The sequence below is a fragment of the Amphiura filiformis genome, chromosome 1 (assembly GCF_039555335.1).
Source record: "Amphiura filiformis chromosome 1, Afil_fr2py, whole genome shotgun sequence".
Lineage (NCBI taxonomy): Eukaryota > Metazoa > Echinodermata > Ophiuroidea > Amphilepidida > Amphiuridae > Amphiura > Amphiura filiformis.
In genome coordinates, this window is record NC_092628.1 from 98,753,823 (window position 1) to 98,779,217 (window position 25,395).

At 35.4% G+C, this 25,395-nt stretch overlaps 1 protein-coding gene across 1 annotated transcript in view; it reads left to right on the forward strand.

The window, feature by feature from the left end:
• The first annotated feature begins 2,813 nt into the window (after positions 1-2,813).
• LOC140159488 (uncharacterized) overlaps positions 2,814-25,395 on the forward strand; it is a 66,078-nt gene continuing 43,496 nt past the window's right edge. The window contains 8 exon segments of the mRNA XM_072182979.1: positions 2,814-2,986; positions 11,479-11,589; positions 12,501-12,632; positions 15,502-15,651; positions 16,902-17,030; positions 22,107-22,460; positions 22,875-22,988; positions 23,718-23,831. Coding sequence (XP_072039080.1) covers positions 11,496-11,589; positions 12,501-12,632; positions 15,502-15,651; positions 16,902-17,030; positions 22,107-22,460; positions 22,875-22,988; positions 23,718-23,831 — 1,087 coding nt within the window. The 5' untranslated portion in view covers positions 2,814-2,986; positions 11,479-11,495.

Consider the following 25,395-nt stretch of genomic DNA (forward strand, 5'->3'; position numbering starts at 1 on the left):
CAACTGTTTTGTTTTTCTTTGTCAAATATAATGAAATATTATTAGTAACAAATGTCAGAAAAGTTTTCTAGTCATTTAAAACCAAACTAATAAGGTAAAATGAAATAAAATCATAATGGTGTTCTATGGGTGATTTAAAGGTGATTCTAGCGTCCTCTTTTTATGGTATGTTTGAGTAGATATCAACGAAAAAATTTATTCCCAAAAATTCCGATTTAGTATATTACATTGCTTATAAGGCATTGTGATGTAATTTCGTAACGTAAAAATATAAATTTGACGACATCGTTGCTGAGCGAATGAATCGGCAAGAATTATTTTTCACACAAACATTATGTATCCAAATGTTTATATTTTTGAGAAAAGTAGGATTATGGACCAAGCAATCTATATCTATACAAGCAATATTTCCTTTGATAAAATGCATTTAAATTTAGTTCATCGAAATGGATGAACAAGTATGACTTATTGGTCATAAGTACACACCCTTCTGACCTAATGATATATATTTGATTTCCGGAATTTCATGCATACTATTGTTTTGAAAAGGAGTAACATTCTGTATATTTTCTTGTGGTTGTTACGCAGATTAGGCTTAGTTTGAATATGTGGGTGGACACATAATTATAGATAACAACATTTGGTTGTATCCATATATTCCGCTATTGTGGGTGACCTAATCTATAATTAACATATACATCAAAACTATTGTTTTTCAGAATTTCTTCTTCTTTTCTTCTTTTTCTTCTAATTTCTTCTTCTTTCTCGCAACCTTTCAAGGTCATTTGATATAATTCATTCCACATTCATTTGGAGTATACCCTCTTATGTGAAAGAGTGAACAAAAAATAAAACGAGTATTTATGCACTTCAAAATGACTGAAAATAAATCCAAAAGAGTGACATTTTCAGTCTTCAAGAAGCCATGTGAATAACTACCCAAAAAGAGTTGTCTCTTATATCATACCTTAAAGAACGGGTATCCCACTCTTTTGATTAAAAGTTCACTCTTTTGGAGTTAAATTTGTTTTGGTGCAATTTCCGCTCTGTTTTTAAAGTGCATAGATACTCACTCATTTGGTTCACTCGTTTATTTTAAGAGTGTAGGTATTAAAATATGTTTTGACAATAAAAACGAATAAAAACAGCCAGTTCTCAACACGCGATATTCAAAATTCCCGCGCGAAATTGTCTAGTACAATGACGTCATGATTACAGGTGCTCAATTGTTGTCAGCCTTTATTAATAGCCCGTCATTGCACTGGACAATATCGGCGCCCGGGAATTTTGAATATCGCATGTTAAGAGACGACTGTATTAATTCGTTTTTTATGGTTAATATTTGGTTTGTTTCAAATAAAACCACGTGATTCGTGCTTGATAATTAATTTTCTATCATATAAGGCATAATGTTGTGATTGCCGGAATCATCCTTTAAACCGTTTCCCAAAGCTCCAAGATGACATGGGTGTTTTGATAAATGCATAGCATGATGTGAAAGTGAGATATTGTATGAAAAGTTTGATCATCTAAACAATCAAAAGAGATTAATTGAAATTAAAAGAGTACGTTACGGTGTAAATAATAATAGTTACATTAGTAAGTAAGTTAGTAAGATTTGGAAGTCGCAAACTTGCGACCTTGGGAGATACTTGCTCGAGATACCAATTTGGCGTACTCTGCAACCAATGTTGTATATGGAAGTGAAAGCCATGACTCATGACAACGAACAATGGAAACTAAACAGGCATATCAATCATTTATATCCATTCAAGTTTGGTGTGGGTATAGAATGACAAAAATAAACTTTGTTTATTTGTATCAAATTTTAACCGAGTGTGTATTACGATTATTGAAGATATTAAAACTGAAATTAAAAAAAAAAAAACTACTGGTCACTGATCAACACATAACAATGTATTATAACAGAAAGCAAATAAGGAAACTATACCAAAATGAATTAAGAATTTGAATGTTTGCCCTAAAATATGTTAACAAGTTGAGGAGGAATTTTCTATGTATTATTGAAGCAATATTTATGAGGTAATACGAAGGAAAACAGATGCACAAAAACAGCTCATTTCACAACAAGCGGCTACATGGCGACAGGTAACCTAGGTATTTTCTTGTCAATCTAACCCTAACCCTAACCCTAACCCTAACCCTAACCCTAACCATAACCCCCAATTAGATGTCAATTGACAGGATAGCGGTCAACGGATTACTGCTTGCTGGGTGACAACAATGTTTTACCTGTCGCCCTGTAGCCGCTTCTACTTAACATCTCTGATCTGGAATCAGTAATTTTTATTTACTATGGAATCCTGAAGTTGTTGCAATATAGCTTTAGGTTTTGTTATTCATCGTTTTTTAGGTCATTGCACATGACAATTATCGTGTGATAATCGTTAACTTTTAGAAAAAAAACCTAAGGCTTCGTTGTGGATATATCTGACAAAATAGCTTTAATCAATGTTTGATAATAATTTAGCATAGTTCAATTAAGCATTTTAACCCATTCTTCTCTCTATTTTGGTTACACATTCAGTCTGGATACACTTGACTTTCCAAGCGCTAAAAAACAAACAATATCGGGTCATGGGCATATGTTTTGTGTTCAGGTGTAACATCCTTTGTATAAGATAAATACAAATAACTGACAAAGCATTTTGTTTCATATTTTATGGTTTTGTCACTACTTATTATGTGGTATGATTTCGTAGGAGGGTGCATGAGCAGAACCCTACGCCAGACAACTACGCAGCGTAGCGCATCGTCTTCCACCGCCAACTATTCAAGACCGCACAATACAATCAGTAATTTCACGAGAGGTGTAGTCTCTGGTTGGAGTCCAACAAGGGCACTAGTATACTCGGGAATAGGAATTATATCTCCAGCAACAAGCAGTTGGAATTTTACTCAACTTTGAAGCCGTGGTAAAAGCTGGTATTTGCGGTGATTTTTGCGACACATAATTGTGCATTAGGTAAGAAAATATTTGATTGCATTTATACAACGTTTTAATAACATGAATACATGTTTTATTTATTAGAAAAAAAATCACAAAATATGAGAAAGATTGGTCTACAATTTACATCATAATTCATAGCAAGCATGCTAACTTAGGAACGTGCGTAAAACTTAAAAGGGCATTTCTTGATCACACAGCCTCATCCCCCCACTTTTCTCAAAAAAAGTTGAGATTTTTTTTCCATTGGAAACCTCTGGCTACATGTACAAAAAATATTTGCAGATTAATTCGTTCAGCAAAAATATCGCCAAATTTGAATTACGTTCTGGTGTCTCAGAACGTAATTCAACACATTGACCTATGGAGCAGTGTAATACACACAATCGTGCATAACTTTCAAACGCAAAACCGGAATCAACTGAAATTTTGGGAATAAGCTTTCTTCTTGGATATCTATTGACAATTGTCGTAAAAAGATAATGCTAGGATCACAAAATACTCCTTTAAGGGTGAAAATGATGAATAGGATATGTTATCTGAAAAGTTCATTGACATAAATCTACACATAAAAAATAACCGTTTAAATTATGTTGAAACTTGAAGATTAAATTTTAGAATAATTTGCCACTCTGATAGTTTTCATACATCGTATGGATATAATTTTGCAATTGAATTCTAACAATTTGGACGAGAAAAGAACAACCGGTTACCGATTAATTCAACTTACAGGCCATTCAGTGATTTGCTCATCAGGACGATCGTAAAAATCATCAAAATTCAGATTTTGGTACCTTTGTTATTGTCATAGATGTGCTATCATAGCCTGCTAATGGTTCAGCCGAAAGCCGTGTATTTAAGACAAAATAAGGCATTTACATGAATCTGCAATGTGCAAGATTCTTCTTCTTACCTACTAATCTCTTGGTGGTCTTGCACCGCTATATTTACAGGAACTTATTCATGAATACAAGCCTACACAATCTTCGCTCTACTTCTCAATTTCTTCTTGTAACTCTACCGGTGTCAACTCAGTTCTATGGTCGGTGCGTTGCAGCTGCACTCTGGAACAATCTTCTTCACAATATTAAAATCGCAATATTAAAAAAGACTGTTGATCAATTCAAATGTTTTGTTTTTCTTTTTGAAATATAATGAAATATTATTAGTAACAAATGTCAGAAAAGTTTTCTTGTCATTTAAAGCCAAACTAATAAGGTAAAATGAAAGAAAATCATATGGTGTTCTATGGGTGATTTAAAGGTGATTCTAGCGTCTTCTTTTTATGGTATGGTTTAGTAGATATCCACAAAAATTTTATTCCCAAAATTTCAGTTGATTCCGATTTTGCGTTTGGGTGTTATGCATGATTTAGTATATTTCATTGCTTATAGGGCATTGTGATGTAATTTCGTAGCATAAAAATATAAATTTGACGATATCGTTGCTGAGCGAATGAATCGGCAAGAATTATTTTTCACACAAACATTATGTATCCAAATGTTTCTCTTTTTGAGAAAAGTAGGATTAGTATGAAACTTGAAGATTAAATTTTAAAATAATTTGCCACTCTGATAGTTTTCATACATCGTATGGATATAATTTTGCAATTAAATTCTAACAATTTGGACGAGAAAAGAACAACCGGTTACCGATTAATTCAACTTAAAGGCTATTCAGTGATTTGCTCATCCGGACGATCGTAAAAATCATCAAAATTCAGATTTTGGTACCTTTGTAATTGTCATAGATGTGCTATCATAGCCTACTAGTGGTTCAGCCGAAAGCCGTGTATTTAAGACAAAATAAGGCATGTACATGAATCTGTAATTTTACTGGCAGTATATAAATTAGCTACATGCATTTGAATGGGGCCTCAACTTCAATATTGCTGTTTTCCTCATTTTTTGCCAAATTGTTTCATTTCAATAATACCTAATTACAACTTTAATGACTTATTCTTCATTTTTAGGCAATTTATAAACAATTTTAATTTGTTTGCACTTTCACTGGGATCACTGAACACGCTGATAGGGCATTTAAACACGAATCACGTGTGTATCACCTGCCAATCAGATAAAAAACAGATAGCAATTGGTTGTAGACTGCATACGTGGGATGGCTGAAAGGTGAAGGAAGCGCCTGTTCATTTATTGACAAGAAATATGCAAATCACGGCATGATGATATTTGTGTTTGATACCCGTTTGTTACTTTGTTGTCGTCTGCGCAAACAAGCACGCACGCAGCGTGGATTGGAACAATTAAAGTACGAGGCGTTTATTTCGATTCTTGGTGTCAAGTGCTTCCACATTTTTTGTTCGTTTATATCCAGACATCCCCTATGCAAGACATAACCTTAATCTCCTACACAGAAGGTGTAGATTTTAAATGGAGTCACTCATATCAGGTAATCCCTTCTGAAATTCATACTTTCTGTGTGAAAGATTAAGGTACAGGGGATATTTAAGGTTAGCAACTATTTTAACTGTTGCGATTTGGTAGTTCACAGCATCTTGCGAATGGTAGTGAGCTTTGGCGTTAAAATCGCATTGATCATTTTATAGCTAGTGTGTAGAAGAATTCAAATATTACAGATATACTTTTGTAGGTCTTGTGGTTCTTAAGTTAATTTGTAAAGAGGGCTGAAACAACAACACTTTTGTAAAAGGTACATAACTCATTAACAACAATAAATCAAGCAAGTTTTCAAAGTATATGATTTGTAGAATGAACTTTTGTAAACATCAAAGTGTCATTTTTCAATAATATATTGATTTAGATAATGAAATTCATTTTCTTTGCTGCTTCGACAAACCATATCTAGTCTACCTTTAAAAGGGCATTTCGTGATCCATAGCACCCCCCCCCCACTTTTCTCCAATAAAGTTGAGATTTTTATACCACTAGAAACCTCTATCTATATAATGTTTATGTACAAAAAAAAATCTTGCAGATCATTCGTTTAACAAAAATATCGTGAATTTTGAAATAAGTTCTGGTATACCAGAACGAAATTACAACGCAATGTCTATGGAGCAGTGTAATAGTACATATAATCATGCATAACTCGCAAACGCAAAATCGGAATCAACTGAAATTTTGGGAATAAGCTTTTTTCGTTGATATCTACTGAAAAATGTCATAAAAAGAGGATGCTAGGATCACGAAATACTCCTGTAAGTAGCAAGATTAAGTAACCAAGAGACGGAATTAATTATAAATACATAAATCCCAAAAAGGTAATCGTAACCATATTTTATTATTATAGTTCATGTAAATAGTAATAGATTTTAAAATTCTTGGAAGTATCAATATTCTATTTATTTGATACCAACCGTTATGAAAGTATGATATATCTAGTTTTTGAAATACGCTTGACAAACATGTGCCTTTTCAACACAATTCACAAAGTGTAATGGTTTGCTTACTTTTCGGTGATAATTTAATTGTATTGTGACAAACGCTTACATTATTTGAAGTCAATGCATTCCTTCGTCGTAAATTAATTATAACTAAACCACTCCTCCAAACATTAATTTTCAAATGAGTGGCGGCGGTGGAAGCATTAACAGTTAGGTGGGGACGAACCTAGACCAACAAGTTAGTATCATTGGTTTGTACATCAAAAACTAGATTTTGTCCATCAAACTAAATTTGCATTATTTTGTGTTTCAAAACGAAAAATATTTATTAATTTTCGTATTACTAGACATCAGACAAACATTCTACCGGAGATCTGATCCTCTGCAAATCATTTGCTTACATAAAAATGCTGCCCGATTTGTTATTTCGTACACATGCAAACGTATTTCCTTGTAACATAAAAAGGCATTCCCTCTTTCGCGGCCTGTTTGCAGGCATTATGCGAGTGTTTCGTTTTACTTGTTAATCAATTGTTGAGGGCGGCATTGCCATCCAACGCGTGATATGGAAAAACTGAACACTCCAATTAACGTATCACCTCATACACGTTATACCGTGGTGAGGCTGTTTGTTATCGCTCTTGATGCCTGGTGTATTATATTAGATAAAAAGTGAGAAACAGAAATAATGGGCGAGTGTTGTCATCCTTGGTGTTGTTCAGGGCTGGTGAAATGTTTAGTTGGTTTCAGTATGGAATATACCATGGTTTCAGGTTGAGATCCGAAGTGTCAAACTCAAAACCTCAAACCATCTAATATTGAGCCTGTCCTGAACAACACTCGCCCATTATTTCTGGTAATGGTCTGTTTTCAACTGTTTATCTTACATATACGTGAACAAAATTACATTGTTTGCACTGAAATATGTTTGCATTGATATATGACTTCCATTTCTTGAATTAAAAACACTAATACATACACATAATTAATTTTTCTATCTGTATTTGAATTGATGTGGTAGTTAATTCACTTGCGTGGATAGTCCCACTTGAATGTATTCACTCTTGACCAATGTTTTCCAAATGATTAATGAATAATGCAAATTGCAAATAATTGAATTTATAAATGACGGGCAGTAATGCTATCATGGGCTAAGACCGGTTTCAACACCATGATATTTATATCTTACACAATTTTGTATAAGCAGACATTTCAAGAACCAAGTAATGTAGTGTCCATTTGATACACCCCATTATGAGTAGGTCACAGTAAGGCTTTGCACCACTAGCCCTTGACTTGTACCACCTGTTACCTGCGAAGCTCCCATGATCGGGAATCGGGATTGTATTTATGGTGTTATATTAAAAAAGTACTGTTATACGGACTGCTACAGCTAGGGGTATCATAATAAAGTAAACAGTTTGAAAAATGCCACTATAGTTTAAAAGTATCACATATTTGGTCAAAATGGTTTAGTTGATAGCTTGATCAACATCTTGTCCTCTCACAACTGTAAAATTACTGGTGTGCGACCATTAATAGCAGGGGATGTAAATTCACGGTTTTTGTATTAGCAAAACCTATGAAGAATTTTGTTGATTTGCTCTCAACAACTGAGGTATGGTGTCGATCGGTTATGAATAATTCGCAATAATTTACATCAATTCTTACTCGGCACAATAAAAATCGGAGAAAGCAATCACTCGGCATGGTTTTTACGGGGCACATTTGTAAAAACAACAACAAAAAACAAACAAACAAAACAAAACAAACAAAAACAACAACAATGAGAGGTATAATATATGCAATTCAAGTTTGTTGAAGTCACAAAAACATTTGGCACCTCACGTGATCTTGCATTATGGCGTCGTATTTGTCTGTGTGTTCGTATTCGTGTCCTCGTGAGAAACATATCAATCTGCACTAATCAGATAAAATGGTATTTGGCTTCCGGCATGAATTATTGATTTTATAAGTAGGTAAAGAGAATCACACAATATTGACTACGGTGTTATAGAGTAAAGCATAAATGAATCAAAAATTGGGCAAGTCTTACTGGTGTTACACGGTGACATGACAGGAATTCCCGCAAAATTTCGTGGGCCAGCCTGCAGAATTTTAAAACGTTAAGAGTCCCACGTTACATCGCATGGTAAAAATTGTAAAGAAACTGAACAAAAAGGTGTTGTTCAACGATGTATTTAATATAAAATAATTCACTGACGTTTCGTACGAAACGTCAGTGAATTATTTTATATTAAATACATCGTTGAACAACACCTTTTTGTTCAGTTTCTTTGCAGAATTTTAAGATTTGCGGCTGGTTTACCTGTATAGTTAATTGTCATTTATATACTCAATAGTTTATCTTGGTCAATTAACATCTATAATAAATTACTGAGTTTGGCGAATTGGTAAGGCTAAAACTTCTACGTTTTACATTATTTCGGAAAACGGATTTTTGCGTTGCGTAGAGTAATTATGTTAATTAGTTTCAAAGGCAGGGCAAAGGCAGTGGCAGCGCACCTGCGCATGCATGCTAACACCAACACAATACACTAATGTTGACATAGCCTGAATTAGGCCTTCCATCCTGTCATCGGTGTGAGGATATTATGCCTGTAGTCTCAACTATTACATGACACAGTAGAAGCAACTATTACATGACACAGTAGAAACTCAATTACCATCTATTGTTTATTCAACTAATTGATCAACATTAGCATGTATTCTGTGTTTTTATGGAGAACCTATAGTTAAAGTGAAACTTTTGCAGGACAAATTAATCAGGGTTGCCAAACCACACCATGAATAGGCCTACTCTGCTTTGTGGTAGTGCTATGTTTAATGTTATCAGCATAATGTATGATCAGGTATGATCATAACTTATATGAAATAGAGTGTAAGGAAATGTGAATAAAATTGTTTCAGTTGCACAGTGGTGTAGCCAGGACTTTTTCAGAGAGAGAGAGAGAGAGAGAGAGAGAGAGAGGAGGGGGGGGGCAGGCAAATTTCATGGGGGGGGGGGTGTTGTCACAAATGGGCTAAAGAGTACGACAAATTTATCCAAAATGGGCTAACAAATAAAAAGTGCAACAAATGCATAGAAATCTAAAATATCAGATCAGCCAGCAGGCCACAGCGGGCCAAGAGGGATGTGAATAAAATTGTGTTCATCTGCTCAGTGATGTAGCCAGGACTTTTGCAGGAGGCGGGGGCAGCAAGGTACATTTCAAGGTGGGGGACAAACTTGGATGAAAATGATAAAAAAATGAGCTAAAAGGTACAACAAATTTGTCAAAAATGGGCTAAAAAGTACTGTAGAAACAAATGCATAAAAATCTTAAATATCAGAGCGACCAGCATCCCACAGGGGCAAGACATGATCTAATTGCAATTTCAAGCCATTGATTTATATGGAAAAGATACTAATTATTATACTTCTAAGTTCTAAATGATCATCTCCTCTCATACCATTAATCACATTCAATAAAACATTTACATGTACACACAATGTACAAAATTTACCAACCGCGAAAGACCCTGACCGCAAAAGACGGGTGACCGCTAGTCTCTTTTAAATGCGGATTAATCGTGGTTTGCTGCGCATCTATCTGTTTTTTAATAGAATTCTATCATGCAGACGGGGTGATGGACCAGAATTTGACAACACTAGAATTAGAATTACTAGATTTCACCCGAGTTCAGCACTAGATGCTAAAAAGTCACTCACAGACTTGAAGTTTACACGCAATAGATAGAACTGTTACATTTATTTCATAACGAAATGGTACACCATTGAAAGTCGATCATTTGACAGCTATTTAATTACACATTTTACCGAACATAGAATTGGAGTCAAGCTCTATCTGTAGATATTACTATAAATCATTATAATAGCAATGCGCTATTTAATAATATTGGACACGTGCTGATGAGCAATTGTCACATCCAGATTTTGTGAGGCGAGTAAAAATGCAGTTGCGTCAAGGCAATTAAAATAACACGGACATCACATGTTTGGCCACTTTCTTTACAGTAATTGACAGAACCCCCTTGTAGAATTGTTTGACAATCGTTCAATCGCTTTGGAGCACCAATTGGAATGGCCACCAAGATCTCCTAATCTAATACACCTCTGGATTTCCTCTTTTGAGACTATCTGAAATCAAAAGTTTCCTCAAGTCCTCCTGCAGACCTTGATAAACTCCAGAGATAGCACAAGTTGGACATGCCTCACGCTGGACATACCGGGTGTGAATGCCATATTGAGGAGAACTGAAATCAGCATACAGAGGAATGGTGACCATGTGAAAGACTAAGACCGTCAAATACTGTACATGTTGCTTTGATTTCAATTGACTTTGCGCAACTGCATTTTTACTCCGCTCAAAAAATAAGGCAATGTGCTCATTAATGGTCACACGTCAGTGATTTTATAGTTGTGAGAGGACAAGATGTTGATTCAACTATCAACTAAATCACTTTGATCAATTACCTCATACTTTTTAACCTAATGGCATTTTTCAAACTGTTTACTTTATTTTGATACACCCTGTATAATTTTCCCTAGGCATGTAACATTTGCATAAAAATTAAACTGTAAATGAACTTTGTTGATTGTTCTACATGTATGTAGAATCCTTTCCATAGTGTTTCTAGATTGTTCATATTATTTCGTTAAGTTCGCTGCACAGATACCGTTACTTTTTTTTAAATTGTTTTATTCATTAAAATTTGTATTTATAATATGCTCGCCACCTCTCCATTACTCTAGATAACGGTTGAGCGACCAACTTTGAACAAAATAATTATAATGGATAATCTTTAATTTAAAAAAGGGCTATACTTATCAAGAGGTCTTAGGTTCGATTCTCATCCAGAGGATTTTTTTGCATTGTTTTGCTATCTAATTCTCACACGCATATAAATAATTCAGTATTTGTTTTATCATTTTTGTTATTGTTATAGACTTTTGATACAACCTGTAACTTGAATATACATGCACCGTCCTTTTACAGGTGTATCAATAATTATTATAAGCGATCTTTTGAATTATCGAACTTTAATATCGTATACGCGTTTTTGGGTAAATGATTACGATTTGTTAATACATTGTCTACTTTCCATTTATTTGTATAAACAGAATCACCATATACCAAAATGCGGCTGATATACAGCACCAGCCTCCTGCTTGTCATCTTCAGCAGTCCATATGTTGTAGGGCAAGATGGCACGAGTATGGGAGCATATGACAGTAAGTTTTAAGCCTCATATTGAGAATCGTTGTTTCTCAAGAAAATGATCAGAGAGTAACATGAGCTCGAACTTGAGTAGGTGTAAATATAACAGGGATGGTTTTGCATTTAGGTTCCTTAGGGTCTAATTTCTACTAATGCCCTACATAGTAGGATTACACTTGGTTAGTTCTTCTAATCTGTTGTTTTAATTTATGACTTTAAGTGGTTAATATAATGTTAATGATAACAAGTGTTTAAACTTTAAAAAGAGGATGTGGCTCCAACTAGAAACCTCTCTCAATTTTGACCTTTCGTATTGTAGATATATATATCCCCCACCGACCTCAAATTTTCAGGTGTAGATAGATATACATTTCCCCGCAAAAGATCTAAAATATTTGGGTGTTTTGGGGATAAATATATATATATTTAATGCGAAAGGTCAACAGTTTCATATGATGGACGGCTTTTCCTCCCAGCTACATACACTTATCATTAAATTTACAAAGTTAACTTCGAGGACTGTTAAATATCAAAAATATGAAAAATTTCTATTTTTAATAATTTGGCATAATATTATTTTGTATTATTAAATAAAAATAAAAAACTATTTGATATAAAAAGGGCATTACTCGTATTCAATAAGCAATTTGATGTGTCTGATGTGCTCTCAGGCCCCACAAAATACTTTGCAAAGGTGGGCGACTGATACCTTTAAAAAAAAGAAGAAAAATAGCCAGGATCGTACATGGCATTGTGTGTTTGGAGTATTCTTTTGCTACATTAGCGGAACCAATGGTTTTTTTTGCATCCTTACACCTAAAATAATAAAACTTTAATTGGTTCAATAAAAAATATATGTTGGTAGATTGAACCCACCTAAATTAATTAACTATTTACCATTTAACTATTAACCATTCTCTTTCAGATATAACTTGTAATCCCAACCCATGTCAAAATGGCGGTACTTGTCTCAGTAACCAGTTTGGCCTTACATTCTTCTGTCTATGTAATGGCCTCTATACTGGGAGGCTATGTGAGCAGCAACATTCCGTGATAGGTGAGTAATGAATTGTCCCGATATTACTCATTATTATGTTTTCAGAATCTTGGTCCCTATACTTTGTACAGAGTTAAAGAGTCCGATTTTTCACACACTTGGACTCCTTGGATTCAACACTTGGACTGTATTTATTCATTACAGCCCAATTGGGTGCAATCAGGGTGCAATACTCTCTGTGAGATTTAATATTGCCATATCAGTACTGACAACAATCTACACCCAATTGGGTACCATACTCACCAAGATCTGGCAACACTGGCAACAACCAAACTGAAAACTGATTTGGCTTTGCGTGGCTGAGTGAACTACACTACAGTGCAGCAGGGACATAATTCCCAGTGGATTTCTAACTCAAAATTCATTTCTTTTAGAAACTAAAGTAGAAAAAAAGATGACAGCCAGTGCTTTGAGCTGTAATTTTACAAGATTGTTCATGTTTTTAGAGTTACGTAGAATGCATGAGCAGGAAGTCAAGGCCAAAGTAAGTAAGCTTACTTTTCAATAAGCTTATTTTGGAAGTTGCACAAGACATGCATGATATGTGCTTGCAATTTGCATTGTGTGAAGCTAGAAAGGTAGGTTTATTCTATTTAATTCTAGAGATGATTAGACAACACATGTCAAGGCTTAGTCTAGGCCTTCAAAGCCCAATGTATCTGAGTGTTTAGTGTTCTAGTTCTAACTGCTAGTGCTGATGGCCTATGCAGCTGCCTATAAATATGTACGTGGGAGCAATTGAATATAATCTATAGCACCACATCTCAAATGCATCTATCTTCTTCCTGTCATTCTTTGTCATTGCCCAGGATTCGCACCAGTATGTTGCAATTGAGAAGACTGTTGCACGAATAACCGTACCTTAAGGTTGATTGATAAATCACGACTCTTCCAGATCTTTAACATACTCGGAGTTGTTGTCCTTGAAATGGCTAATCTTCTTTTGATCTCAGATGTGCTATCACCTTTGTTGTCAATCATTGAACCCAGGTATTAAATCTGTTTAACCTCCTAAATCTTTTGGCCATCTATCAAAATGTCCTCTCCAGTTCCAATTCTGAATGCATTTCAAAAGGGCCAGCAGTTCAGCTCTACTGCTGCATATTAGGGTGGTATCGTTACCATACCATACCGCCAAGTTTGACTCCACCAGTAAACCTGTCCAAAGCTTCTCTCATGATGTCTTCCGAATAAATGTTAAACAGTTTTGGAGACAATATGCAACCCTGTCTTAGCCCTCTTCCAATCTTGAACCATTCAGTATCTCCATTACTTGTCCTGACTGCAGATTCCTGGTCCTTATATACTTGACTAATGAGATCAATAATGTGATCAAGGAATTCCACCCTTCTCATTGTCTTCCACAAGTGGGGATGGCTGATACAGTCTTAGGCCTTGCTGTAGTCAATGAAGCACATAATTATAAAGTGCTAGTCCGGGATCTTTACACTTCTCAATTATATTCCTGATGTTTACAATCTGATCTCTAGTCCCTCTTCCTTCTCGAAAGCCAGTCTGCAGAAATCTCCTGGTCTAGTTTTAGCTTTAGCCTTCTTTAGCAGAACCGTTAATACTGGCATGACATATCAAGCTGATGGTACGATGGTTGGCGCACTGTAGGTTTTAATGCACCTGTGAAAGTCACCAAAGCCCTGTATCTTGCCCTGATCAGATGTGATCTTGAGTTTGGTAGCTGCCTCTGGAGTGGTACTTCCAGACACAATGTTGAGTAACTGGAAGGTGTCCAGAGGCGAGCTACCAAATTCATTATGCACAATCCTGATCTGGACTATCGGGAGCGCTTGTGTAAATTGAACTTGCTCCCTCTTACATTACGTAGGGAGCAGCTTGACTTTTCATTGTTTTTTAAGTGTATTACCTTTGCGTATGACCTGGACATTAACAAACATGTCAAATTTTGCAACTCTGGGGCTGGACAAGTGCATCCCACTACGAGATCATCTTCTGCTCCTCTTCTTCTGAAGGTTCCTTTTTTTAGGACTGAGGCATTCAAGTCATCTTTTATTCAACCGCATCTTTGTGGAATCAGCTTTCCCCTTGTACTAGGTCTTCTGTTTATTTTTCTATTTTTAGAACTAATGTGGTTCTTTTTTTAAACTCAAAATTTGAATCAAATTTCGAAGCCACTAATACTTGCACGTGCGTAGTTTTCTTCATGTAACTGTGCAGGTCTACTTAGAACCGGGGGAGGGTGGGGACGGCTTATTTTTGGTCTCGAGGTGAGATGGTCTTAGAGGTGATACGCAACTGTTCGTCCCATTCTCTGCACTGGTATCAATTTGTATTTTATACCCATTTTAGACATGTATATTATTGTATTTTTTTCCCGAATGTATTTTGCTATTTTATATTTAACTGTTCTAATAATATTGAGCAATAATCATCATCAGTTTTTTACAAAGCGTTTTAATAAGCGTTTTAATAAAATTTAAATGTCGGGTTATATAAAGGTCGTGAAAACATTTTAAAAACGTTATTGTAAATATTTTGGGCAATTTGGCAAACATATTTTGCAAAATATTTTTTCAACCCCAAAATAACATTCTGTTTAGAATGATTTGTACCAAGTTTTCAAAAATGCTTTTGGAATGTTATTAAAACGTTTTATACCCTTTATACAACCCGACATTTAAATGTTTTCTGTAAAACACCTGTGTTTGCTGTACAGTAAATTACCAACAAATGTTTTTAATGTTATGAAAACGTTTTATACCATTAATGTACCCTTTATATAACCCGACATTTAAACGTTTTCTGACAACCTTTTATAACCTTTTGCGAATGATGTCGAAAACGTTTTGTGTTTGCTGGGCCCATATATTTTTTACCTTATTAATCACTTTCTCAGGAAATGAATGTGCGGAATCGTGTCAAAATGGTGGTAATTGTGTGCCTACCGTCCCTGCCAGACCTGCTAGTGGCAACCGGGCCGCCACCGCCGCAGCTTCATTTGTTTGTCAATGTCCAAATGGTCTTCGAGGACCAGCCTGTACGACACGTAAGTATATGATCTGGGATAGGTACCAAACAATACGATGAGGGTGATACGTATAAGATTAATCAAGAACAACAACAGTATTAATAAGAACAACAACAATAACAACAACAATATTTAAATAATAATAATAATAATAATAATAATAATAATAATAATAATAATAATAATAATAATAATAATAATAATAATATGTAACAAAATTATAATCATAATTAGGGCCGCTGTGCACTCTCAGACATGCATGTAGTAAAGTAAAAGTGCCATAACTTTGTAATTACAGACATTTAGTATGGAATATTTGTTTGCAAAATTCCTAGACTAGTCTGGAAGGGGTCTGCAAAAACCGCACGGGCTAAATTTTAATTTGCATTATGGTGCTCATGATGTAGTGAATTAGCCTAAAATTAAAGAGACTGAATTTGATGTTTGTGGGGTAAATTTCTGAATTTGAGCAACATTATTCTGATATTATCAAATTCATTGAGGTTTGAGGTGATATATTCTGAACCGAAATACCAATAAGTGTTCGTCAGAACTGAAATGCACTTGTAATTTACCAGTTTTAAGTGCGAGGAGCTTTAAAAATATGGCTCTTAAAAGTGGTGCCCACTCAGAAAATTTTACTTACTTTTACAGTAAAAAACTTACTGTACACAAAGAAACAGCGTGAGTTCATTGGACAACCAGGAATTCTCGCAGTTGTTTTGTACCGTAAGTTTATAACATTTGACCCCAGGGGGGCCATTCAAACTTTATGAGTACGTACTACTTTTTAGAGCCATATTTTAAGCTCGTCGAATGTAAATTGGTAAATTGCAAGTGTATTTCAGCTGTCATGAATGCCAATTGCTGACGAAGTTTAGGAAATATCAATATCACCTCGAACCCCTATAAATTTGTTAATAACAGAGAAATGGTGCATAAAGTCCGAAATTGTGTCCCCCACAAAGCTCAAATTCAGTTGCCATAAAACCGCCATTTTAGGCTAATTCACGACATTATGATCGCCATAATGCAAACTAATGGAAAGTACATTTTCCATCAAACAATTATTCTATACCATCCCCCGACACACCCCAATTAATATTTAGCACGTGCGGTTTATGCAGCCCCTTCCAGACCAGTCTTGGAATGTTGCAAAAAATATTCCATACTAAATGTCAGGTCTGTATTTGCCGATTTTAAATTATTGCTGATATGATTGATTATAAAATGATAAATGTATTTCATGTAAATTCATTTTCATATAGCTGGAAATAATGCGTGTAATCCAAACCCTTGTGAGAATGGCGCGACCTGTATTGAAACAGCCACAGGATATGTATGTTTATGCCCCGCCGGATATGAAGGAATGACTTGCGATGGTCGAACTGATGCAGGTATGTAGACAGATAGTCTAATAGAGTAATAAACAAAAAGCAAAAAACAAACAAAAACAAACAAAAAAAACAAACTGTATTTTTGTTTGAGCATTGACTACTATTGAATTGTATTTATGTGTTATGCCATCACCGCATTAGAAAGTGCTTAATACTTCTTAAAACAATGGTCCGATGTCCAACGTTCATAAGGTCGAATAGGTTATGTCAAAAATTTCAAAAATTTCAAAAATTTCAAAAACAAGATGGTCCGATTTCATCGAAACTAGTCTCAAATTACTCCCCTAAACATAAGAAATCTTAAACATTATACTTAATTCACAATTACCCCAAGACAGAGAATTTCCAAACGTGGACTAAAATGTGCGATATTTGTCTGCCCTCAGAGAGGATCATTTATTCAATACACATACAGGGTGTCCCAGAAAAAATTACCGAGCGAATAAAAGTGAACGTAAGTCGAGCAATAGACATCAGAATCAAAAAATTTAAAATGTAGCGTATAGCCTATTTTGTTGTGCATCATATACGAAAATTTTATTTGAGTCGGTTGACTGGTTGCGAAAAAATGAACGATTACATAATGCGTGCATCTATGCAGTTCATTCCAAGTTTGATCAACAGGCGCTTTTTTCATACTCGCTCACCGCTTCCTAAAGTTTGTGTATCTCCTTAAATATAGTCCACGTTATCTATTTTATAATCCGACGGTGTTATGTCATTCATGATTTCACTGAACATGAATAACAGTTTGTCCAGGAAAATTTTGATTTCTGCAATTGGAAGCTTTCCAACTTTAATTCTTTATGTTGTGCAAATATGTTATATTTTAACTTTCCAAAGAACATTTTGAGCCAAGAATGACAATGATCAAGTGCTTATTACGTGTGATTTTTTGATACCATGCAACATTTATGTTGACGTTTTAAAAGATTTAAACTTTGCATTACAATTTCTTGGACATATTCCAAAAATATTAATGTGTGTGAGAAATTTGTTAAGCCAGCTGGAATTCTTTATGCAATAATTATTTATGCAACATTTATATCAACATGAAAGAAAAACTATATTTGCAAGTACCGAGCATCATCTTACATGCAAGCTTTCATTTTCAATATCGTGCAGGTTTATAAGTTGAACAAAACCTAATTAAATGTTTTGCAAGAAACAGATTGTTTTAAAAGAAGGATTTCACAGAACAAAATATGAAGCCCATTGAGAGTTTACCACTAGTGCGCAATGTGTTGAATGACCTTTCTGTCAAACTTGGAATGAAGTGAATTGACGCATGCGTTATGTTATCGCTCCTTTCTTCGAGATCAGTCAACTGATTCCAGCAAAATCAGCGTATAAGCTGCAGAATAAGATGGGCTACACGCTGATGTTTAGATTTTTGGATTATGATGTCTATTTCTCGACTTACGTCCATATTCATTAGCCCGGTAATTTTTTCTGGGACACCCTGTATACCAATATTTCTACATAAATGCAATAGTTTGAAGTACTGATCATTTACATCACATAATTTGATAAACATCTTTAGACCTGAGAAAAACTCTCATAGCCACTACCTCCCGGTAAACCTACCACTGAAAGCTAATTAACAATATATAATATAATATTAGGGCTTGAATAAATCGGAGAGCAAACATTATCCATAGCCACTACTTCCCGGTAAATATACCACTGAAAGCTAATTAACAGTATATAATATAATATTAGGGCTTGAATAAATCGGAGAGCAAACATTATCCATAGCCACTACTTCCCGGTAAATATACCACTGAAAGCTAATTAACAGTATATAAGATAATATTAGGGCTTGAATAAATCGGAGAGCAAACATTATCCATAGCCACTACTTCCCGGTAAATATACCACTGAAAGCTAATTAACAGTATATAATATAATATTAGGGCTTGAATAAATCGGAGAGCAAACATTATCCATAGCCACTACTTCCCGGTAAATATACCACTGAAAGCTAATTAACAGTATATAATATAATATTAGGGCTTGAATAAATCGGAGAGCAAACATTATCCATAGCCACTACTTCCCGGTAAATATACCACTGAAAGCTAATTAACAGTATATAATATAATATTAGGGCTTGAATAAATCGGAGAGCAAACATTATCCATAGCCACTACTTCCCGGTAAATATACCACTGAAAGCTAATTAACAGTATATAATATAATATTAGGGCTTGAATAAATCGGAGAGCAAACATTATCCATAGCCACTACTTCCCGGTAAATATACCACTGAAAGCTAATTAACAGTATATAATATAATATTAGGGCTTGAATAAATCGGAGAGCAAACACCATAGCCACTACTTCCCGGTAAACATACCACTGAAAGCTAATTAACTGTATATATTATGACCTGGTAAATCATACCGATAGCCACCACATTCCGGTAAAACTACCACTGAATGCTAATTTAACATAACATAATATTTATCAAGTTAACCTAATATTAATTATTAGGCCATATGATCAGAATTGGTATCATTAACATGATTAAGAAATAGTATAAAGATCAATAAACCGCCAAACAAGTTTCTTTGCAAAAGAAACTTGCTATCCCCTCCCCATGAGGGGGGGCGGTAAAGCATGTATAGGTATAAGTTTCGCCAGTTTCTGGTTTTAGTTTAATACATGTACCAGTGATTTTTTGGTGGTAACAATGCACTACATATTATATTCTAACCCAATTGGGCCAATGATCAGTCTATTGATTTTGTCATAAATTTATTTCTAGATGGCTGTATAGTACCATTTAACTTCTGTAGATAACAAAGTTAGCTAACTAACTTCGGTAACATTGAAACATACCGTGGTTTTGAGTTTATTCAGCACGATCAGATAGTTAATATCCTTGTAAATACCAAGCTGCTCGTAGGAATAACCAATAATCCTTCCTAAGCTGTCCTACACGTACATGTACCCTGCTAATTTCATCTCGACAAACAAGTGACGTTTCAAATGAGCTCGGCAGCCAACGTCACAGTGCACAAACAAAGCAGAGAACGCCCGTTGGATACAACAATACCATAACAAAGAGCTCAACCATTCTCTGCTGGGGTAAATTGGTTCTATTTAGACAAGCTAAATAAAACCGTATTTTGATGCAATTTGTAATGTCATGACTCCTTTCAGAGTTAATGTAGCCGAAGTGCAATATGAAATGTCCAGGTATAACTTTTTACTCATGACATCATCCGATTACGAGGTTATACATTTCTGAAACAATTTATGTTCCTATTTCTTTTGCCGAAACGAGTAATTTCAGGCAAGTTACGATTGAAATTTGACTCTGTGTGAGATATTTGATATTTGACCTACTTGACTCTATTTGACTACCCTGTTTGCAAATGATGTGGTATTTCTCAAATTTGTTTGCTTTTGGTCAAAATGTTTTAATAACAGACATTAACGTCGCGTTAAATAAGGTCATGAACATGTTTTAAAACGTTTCATAAGAAAAGACATTAAAATAACAATGTCAAAATAATGTTATTGTAAAATATGTTTTGGCAAACAATTTTGCAAAATAGTTGTCAACGCGTAAAAACGTTATCTTCGAATGCTCTGCAGCAAGTTTTCAAAAATGTTTTGAATGTTATTAAAACATTTTATACCCTTTAATAAACAGTCATTTACACGGTTTCTTTAAAAACGTGTTGTGTTTTTTTTGCTGGGGCACCCTAGTGCAATATGACAATTGACTTTTTATTCCTAGCAATGAGAGGGATACTTTGAGGTATATTACAACATGATAAGACAAAGTTTAAATTTTGGCCCCATTATGACCTTAGACATGTTAGACCTTAGAATTGTCGCAAAAACCGTAGAATCGATACCCAATTTGACTTTTACCAGGCTAAACTATCGGGAATCTTTGGCTACACCTGGGTATAGCTGCACATTCTTAGGATGGGCTGCAAACCCTAGAATAGCTGTCCGGATTTGAGTTTTGCTAGGGCTATACCAAAGATTCGGAGGCTAAACTATGGGCTTGCTGCCCATGACATTCAAAGGCACGGGCTCCAAAACCCTTGAATCGCTAGGGTTTTGATGGTTGTTTAAAATTCGAATTTTGAGCTCTACCTTGGTATGGATACAAAACCTAAGAATCAGCAGCCGAAACCTGGGCATATCGACCCATATTGCTCAAAATGATGCACTTATACTTCCATGTGAGTAGGCCCCAGTGGCACCGGAAGAATTAAAATTTAGGAGGGGGTCAAGGACGAGCATATTTTGTTCCTGTTTTACTAGGCCTTTTTTTTTCACCGGTGAAGCGCGCGAAATATTTAAATTTCAGAATATTAAAGGTGTGTTCTGCTATTTATGCGTGTGCAACATTTTGTAATTGTACCCTATTGGGCCCAAAACATAGTATTTTCCGTGCTAAAAAGCTTTTCCGATGCTCTGGGCAATCATGGGGGATCTCCCTTTGCCAAAATATACATGACCCCTCCCCGGCCCCCGTCACTCCCGCTTCCGCTGAGGGAAACAAGATCCCATGATCATTCAGATCATCAGGATATGCTAATTAGGATCAGGGGTTACGGGGTTAGGCCCCTGGACTTCGTCCACCACCCGCTTGCTACGCCCCTTGGCATTGGCAGCGCCAGGGGGGTTGGAGGTTGAATTTCAGGGGGGGCAAAATTGACAAAATTTGCGCCAAATTGCCGCACAAAGTGGAAATTTACGTGGTTTTTTTTGGGGGGTGCCTCAAAAGTACCCCTTTCCCCCGTAGCGCCGCCACTGCCCCTGGCTAATTGTATTGCAGACGAACATGACGAAGGATACGCTACACTGACCCGGCCGGACGATACTTCCCTACCATAGACTCCATAATCATCTAAACATACCTTAGGCCTATTTATTTTGAATAGGCTATACATTTCATAAGTTTAGCAATAGCTAACAATAGGACCTCACAAGGTTATGCACAAAAAAGAAAGTGTGCGCACGGAGCAGCTTGTACCAGATGCACCTATGTTCTCTATTAAAATGTAGCGTGATTTTAAAAATCATATTTGCACTTTTTTGTTGCAGGCCTTTGTGGTGGCACATGGTCTTCACCTACTGGAGTCCTCACATCTCCTAATTACCCCGGTTCTTATGTCGCGAGAGACAACTGTATGTACTTTGTAAACGTACCTTCAGCTCAACGTATTATTTACTACTTCGTTGATTTTGAAGCGGAAGAATTCAAAGATGCACTGGAATATGGTAGAGGTTTTACATATGATGTGGTAACGACGATATATGAAGGAAATCTTACTGCAGAAAATCTTCTCCCGGCACCAGAGTCTGTTGACTTTTCCGAGTCTGCAGTGCCTATATATTTCTCCTGGTCAACAGATAGAAATATTGAACTTAGAGGATTTCAACTACAGTATGTGGCAGGTAACTGATGACCCTCATTATAATTATGATTCTTTCACTTATAAATTTAATACAAAATTTGTGTGGTAACCTCTGCAGGGATTCCTTGACATAATAAACGTTATGATAGTTTAAAACTTTTGAAACTGACATTGATATCATATTAATTTAAAGAGGAATTCCCACGAAACGAATTAATCTTTTTGATCATTTCAACTATTATAATATGTAGTTAATTAGTTAGTCAGCTATATTAGTTAGTGATAGTCAGTTATTCGGGCTCAGATAGGGTCTTTGAACGGTATTTATATTTATATAGAGTAAAGAAGTGGACAAATATCAGCGACTACGTTACCATAATAAAATCATTATAGTGTGTCATAAAGAGGTCACGAAAATATTAAAATGCTTTTTTGAATCCATTGTTATTTTTAGATGTTGATGACTGTTTGACCGGACCTTGCATGAATGGAGGCATGTGTGTAGATTTGGAGTTCGATTATAGGTGTGATTGTGTAGGTGGATTCCAGGGTCGAAACTGTGGAGTTCGTAAGTAGTGAAAGATTTCGTATAAGACAAAATCAACCACATGGCTTTGCATATGTATTTCTTTATGGAGAAGGCGAAAAACCAATAATTCGTAATTTGAACTAACTATCTTATGGTTACATTAAAGGAAGGTGACCTGATATATTTGGAAAATCAAATTCTTTAAAACTTATGTATAACCTAAACTGTTGTCCCTTTCAAGCATTCATGCTAAAAGATCATGTAAATGTTCATTGTAAATGCGACTAATTCTTCATGGAATTGCTGACATTTAATACAGCGTTAAACTGGTAGTCTACAGTGTTTTTATTAATGATAATCATCATGATCATGTAAAAAAAAGTTATCAAATGAAAGATCCTATTTTCTCACTAACATACCTAAATTAGGAGTTTGAAGTCGGTGTATTTCTGAAGATATCATCAAAAAACTGCTGAATTAGTGAAAAATGTGGTATGCCATATTTGAGACTAATTCGACAGTTTTTGACGATTTCGTGGGAAATATACCGATTTTGATATGTTAATGAGAAAAGTATGAGTTTTCACCTGATACCAAAATAATTTTGATAGGGTAACTAAAGTTGGGGATGAGGCTGTCAATCTATATCAAATTATTATTATTATTATTATTATTATTATTATTATTATTATTATTATTATTATTATTATTATTATTATTATTGTTGTTGTTATCATCATTATCGTTTATATCATGCTTATATTTCAGAGGCTAACGAATGTGAGAGCGCACCTTGTGTAAATGGCGGGACATGTATTGATGGCGCCAATTTGTATATATGCCAGTGTGTGCCCGGGTGGACAGGAACTAACTGTGAAATCAGTAAGTTGAAACTTAAAACCAGCGACAAATTAAGCATTTTCAATTTCAAAGGCATTTATTGAGAATGAGACAATAAATTAAATATCAAAACAAAAAATAGATCAAACTCAGATTTTTGCACTTTTGTAGGAAGTACAGTTGTGCTTATATGTAACGTGCAAGAGATGAGACCAAAAACGAGCTGGTAATGATAATGTGAAACTAGAGTCAATGTTGGTGGTTTCTGGGTGTACACTTATAAATCACGCAATCAGCGTTTTATTTGAAAAAAGGTCTAATGAGAATTCTAGTTTTCACTTTTATGCTACAACTATGCTTCAAATATCTTTACGTTTTCTCTGCATGAGATAAATGATGATAGGGCCTTTTACACTTTAACCCTAACCGTACCGTATACTACAAAATACTACTTGATATATGCGCTGTTCGTGCATGCATCCCACGTGGTGTGATGACGCAATCGCCCTAAGTGATATATAGGCACGGTTTCGCTGGCCAGCGAAGCCCAAGACCCGTGGCAAGGTGTCGCCGACCGTGTGCTTGGCATGCGAAGGGGTCTCAGGTTCGAATCCCACCCAGAGCAAACAACTTCTTTCCGTCTGTTCTCTCTTTATTCCTACCATCTTTCCCTTCCCGTCGCCGAAAAGTCCCTAGGCGGTTAGGGTTAATAGATGGACAACAGTTTCTCGATGGCTTGTCCATTGTCAGGATTGTCACATTTCACTACAGACTTAATCTTTAATTATACAGGTCTTTCACGAAAGTTCTTCTGTGCTGAAATATTGAATGATTAAAGTTTAGAAACTTTTGATCCAAATACAAAGAAAATATTCCTACCTCAGAATTTTCAGATGACTTTCAATCTTTTATCAGCGAGAGTGAAACTGTGATGTTTATAATCAGATCAAAATCTTGTAAACTCCAGGAAGTTTGAACCTGTCCCCTTCTTTGTTGAGAGATGACTGGTTGACTTTGATTTGCATTGTAGCCATCATGGCGGGGTATTGACTTCTCGTTTAAACTACTTTGGTGTCTGTCAAAGATCTTGACCTGGTCTAAGTTCACAAAATTTCCAGAAGACTCAATGTTGATGTAGTTGATTTAGAGGAACTGTAGAAGGTCTTCTACGCTCCAGATACATAGCGTTCTGTCTACCCCTTTTTGTATCAGAAGTCTCGTCATACAGGATCTATTATCTTCTATATTGTATTGTAAATGAATGACGACTATGGCATGCATTCGTCTTATGATTTTACTTTACCATGCACGTTGGTACGTTTGCTTGGGTTATTTATGGTCATATCGAGGGAAAGCCGTAACTCACTATGTGCAACTCTCACTCTCTTGTTTTGTATGGCGACTTTATGCTCATTTTGTGGTAGCCGGTGATTGTGAGTTGAGGCTTTCTGGCTCTCAACCCTCGATATGTAGTTGCAACGACAGTAGCGTTACGGTGACGTATTTTGCACCTACACCCGATCGCTCTATCGGAAAAGACCAGCCGAAATAACGATCAGAAGTAGCGTCAAATCGCTACCACTTGAACTTAATTCGGTCAAATCCC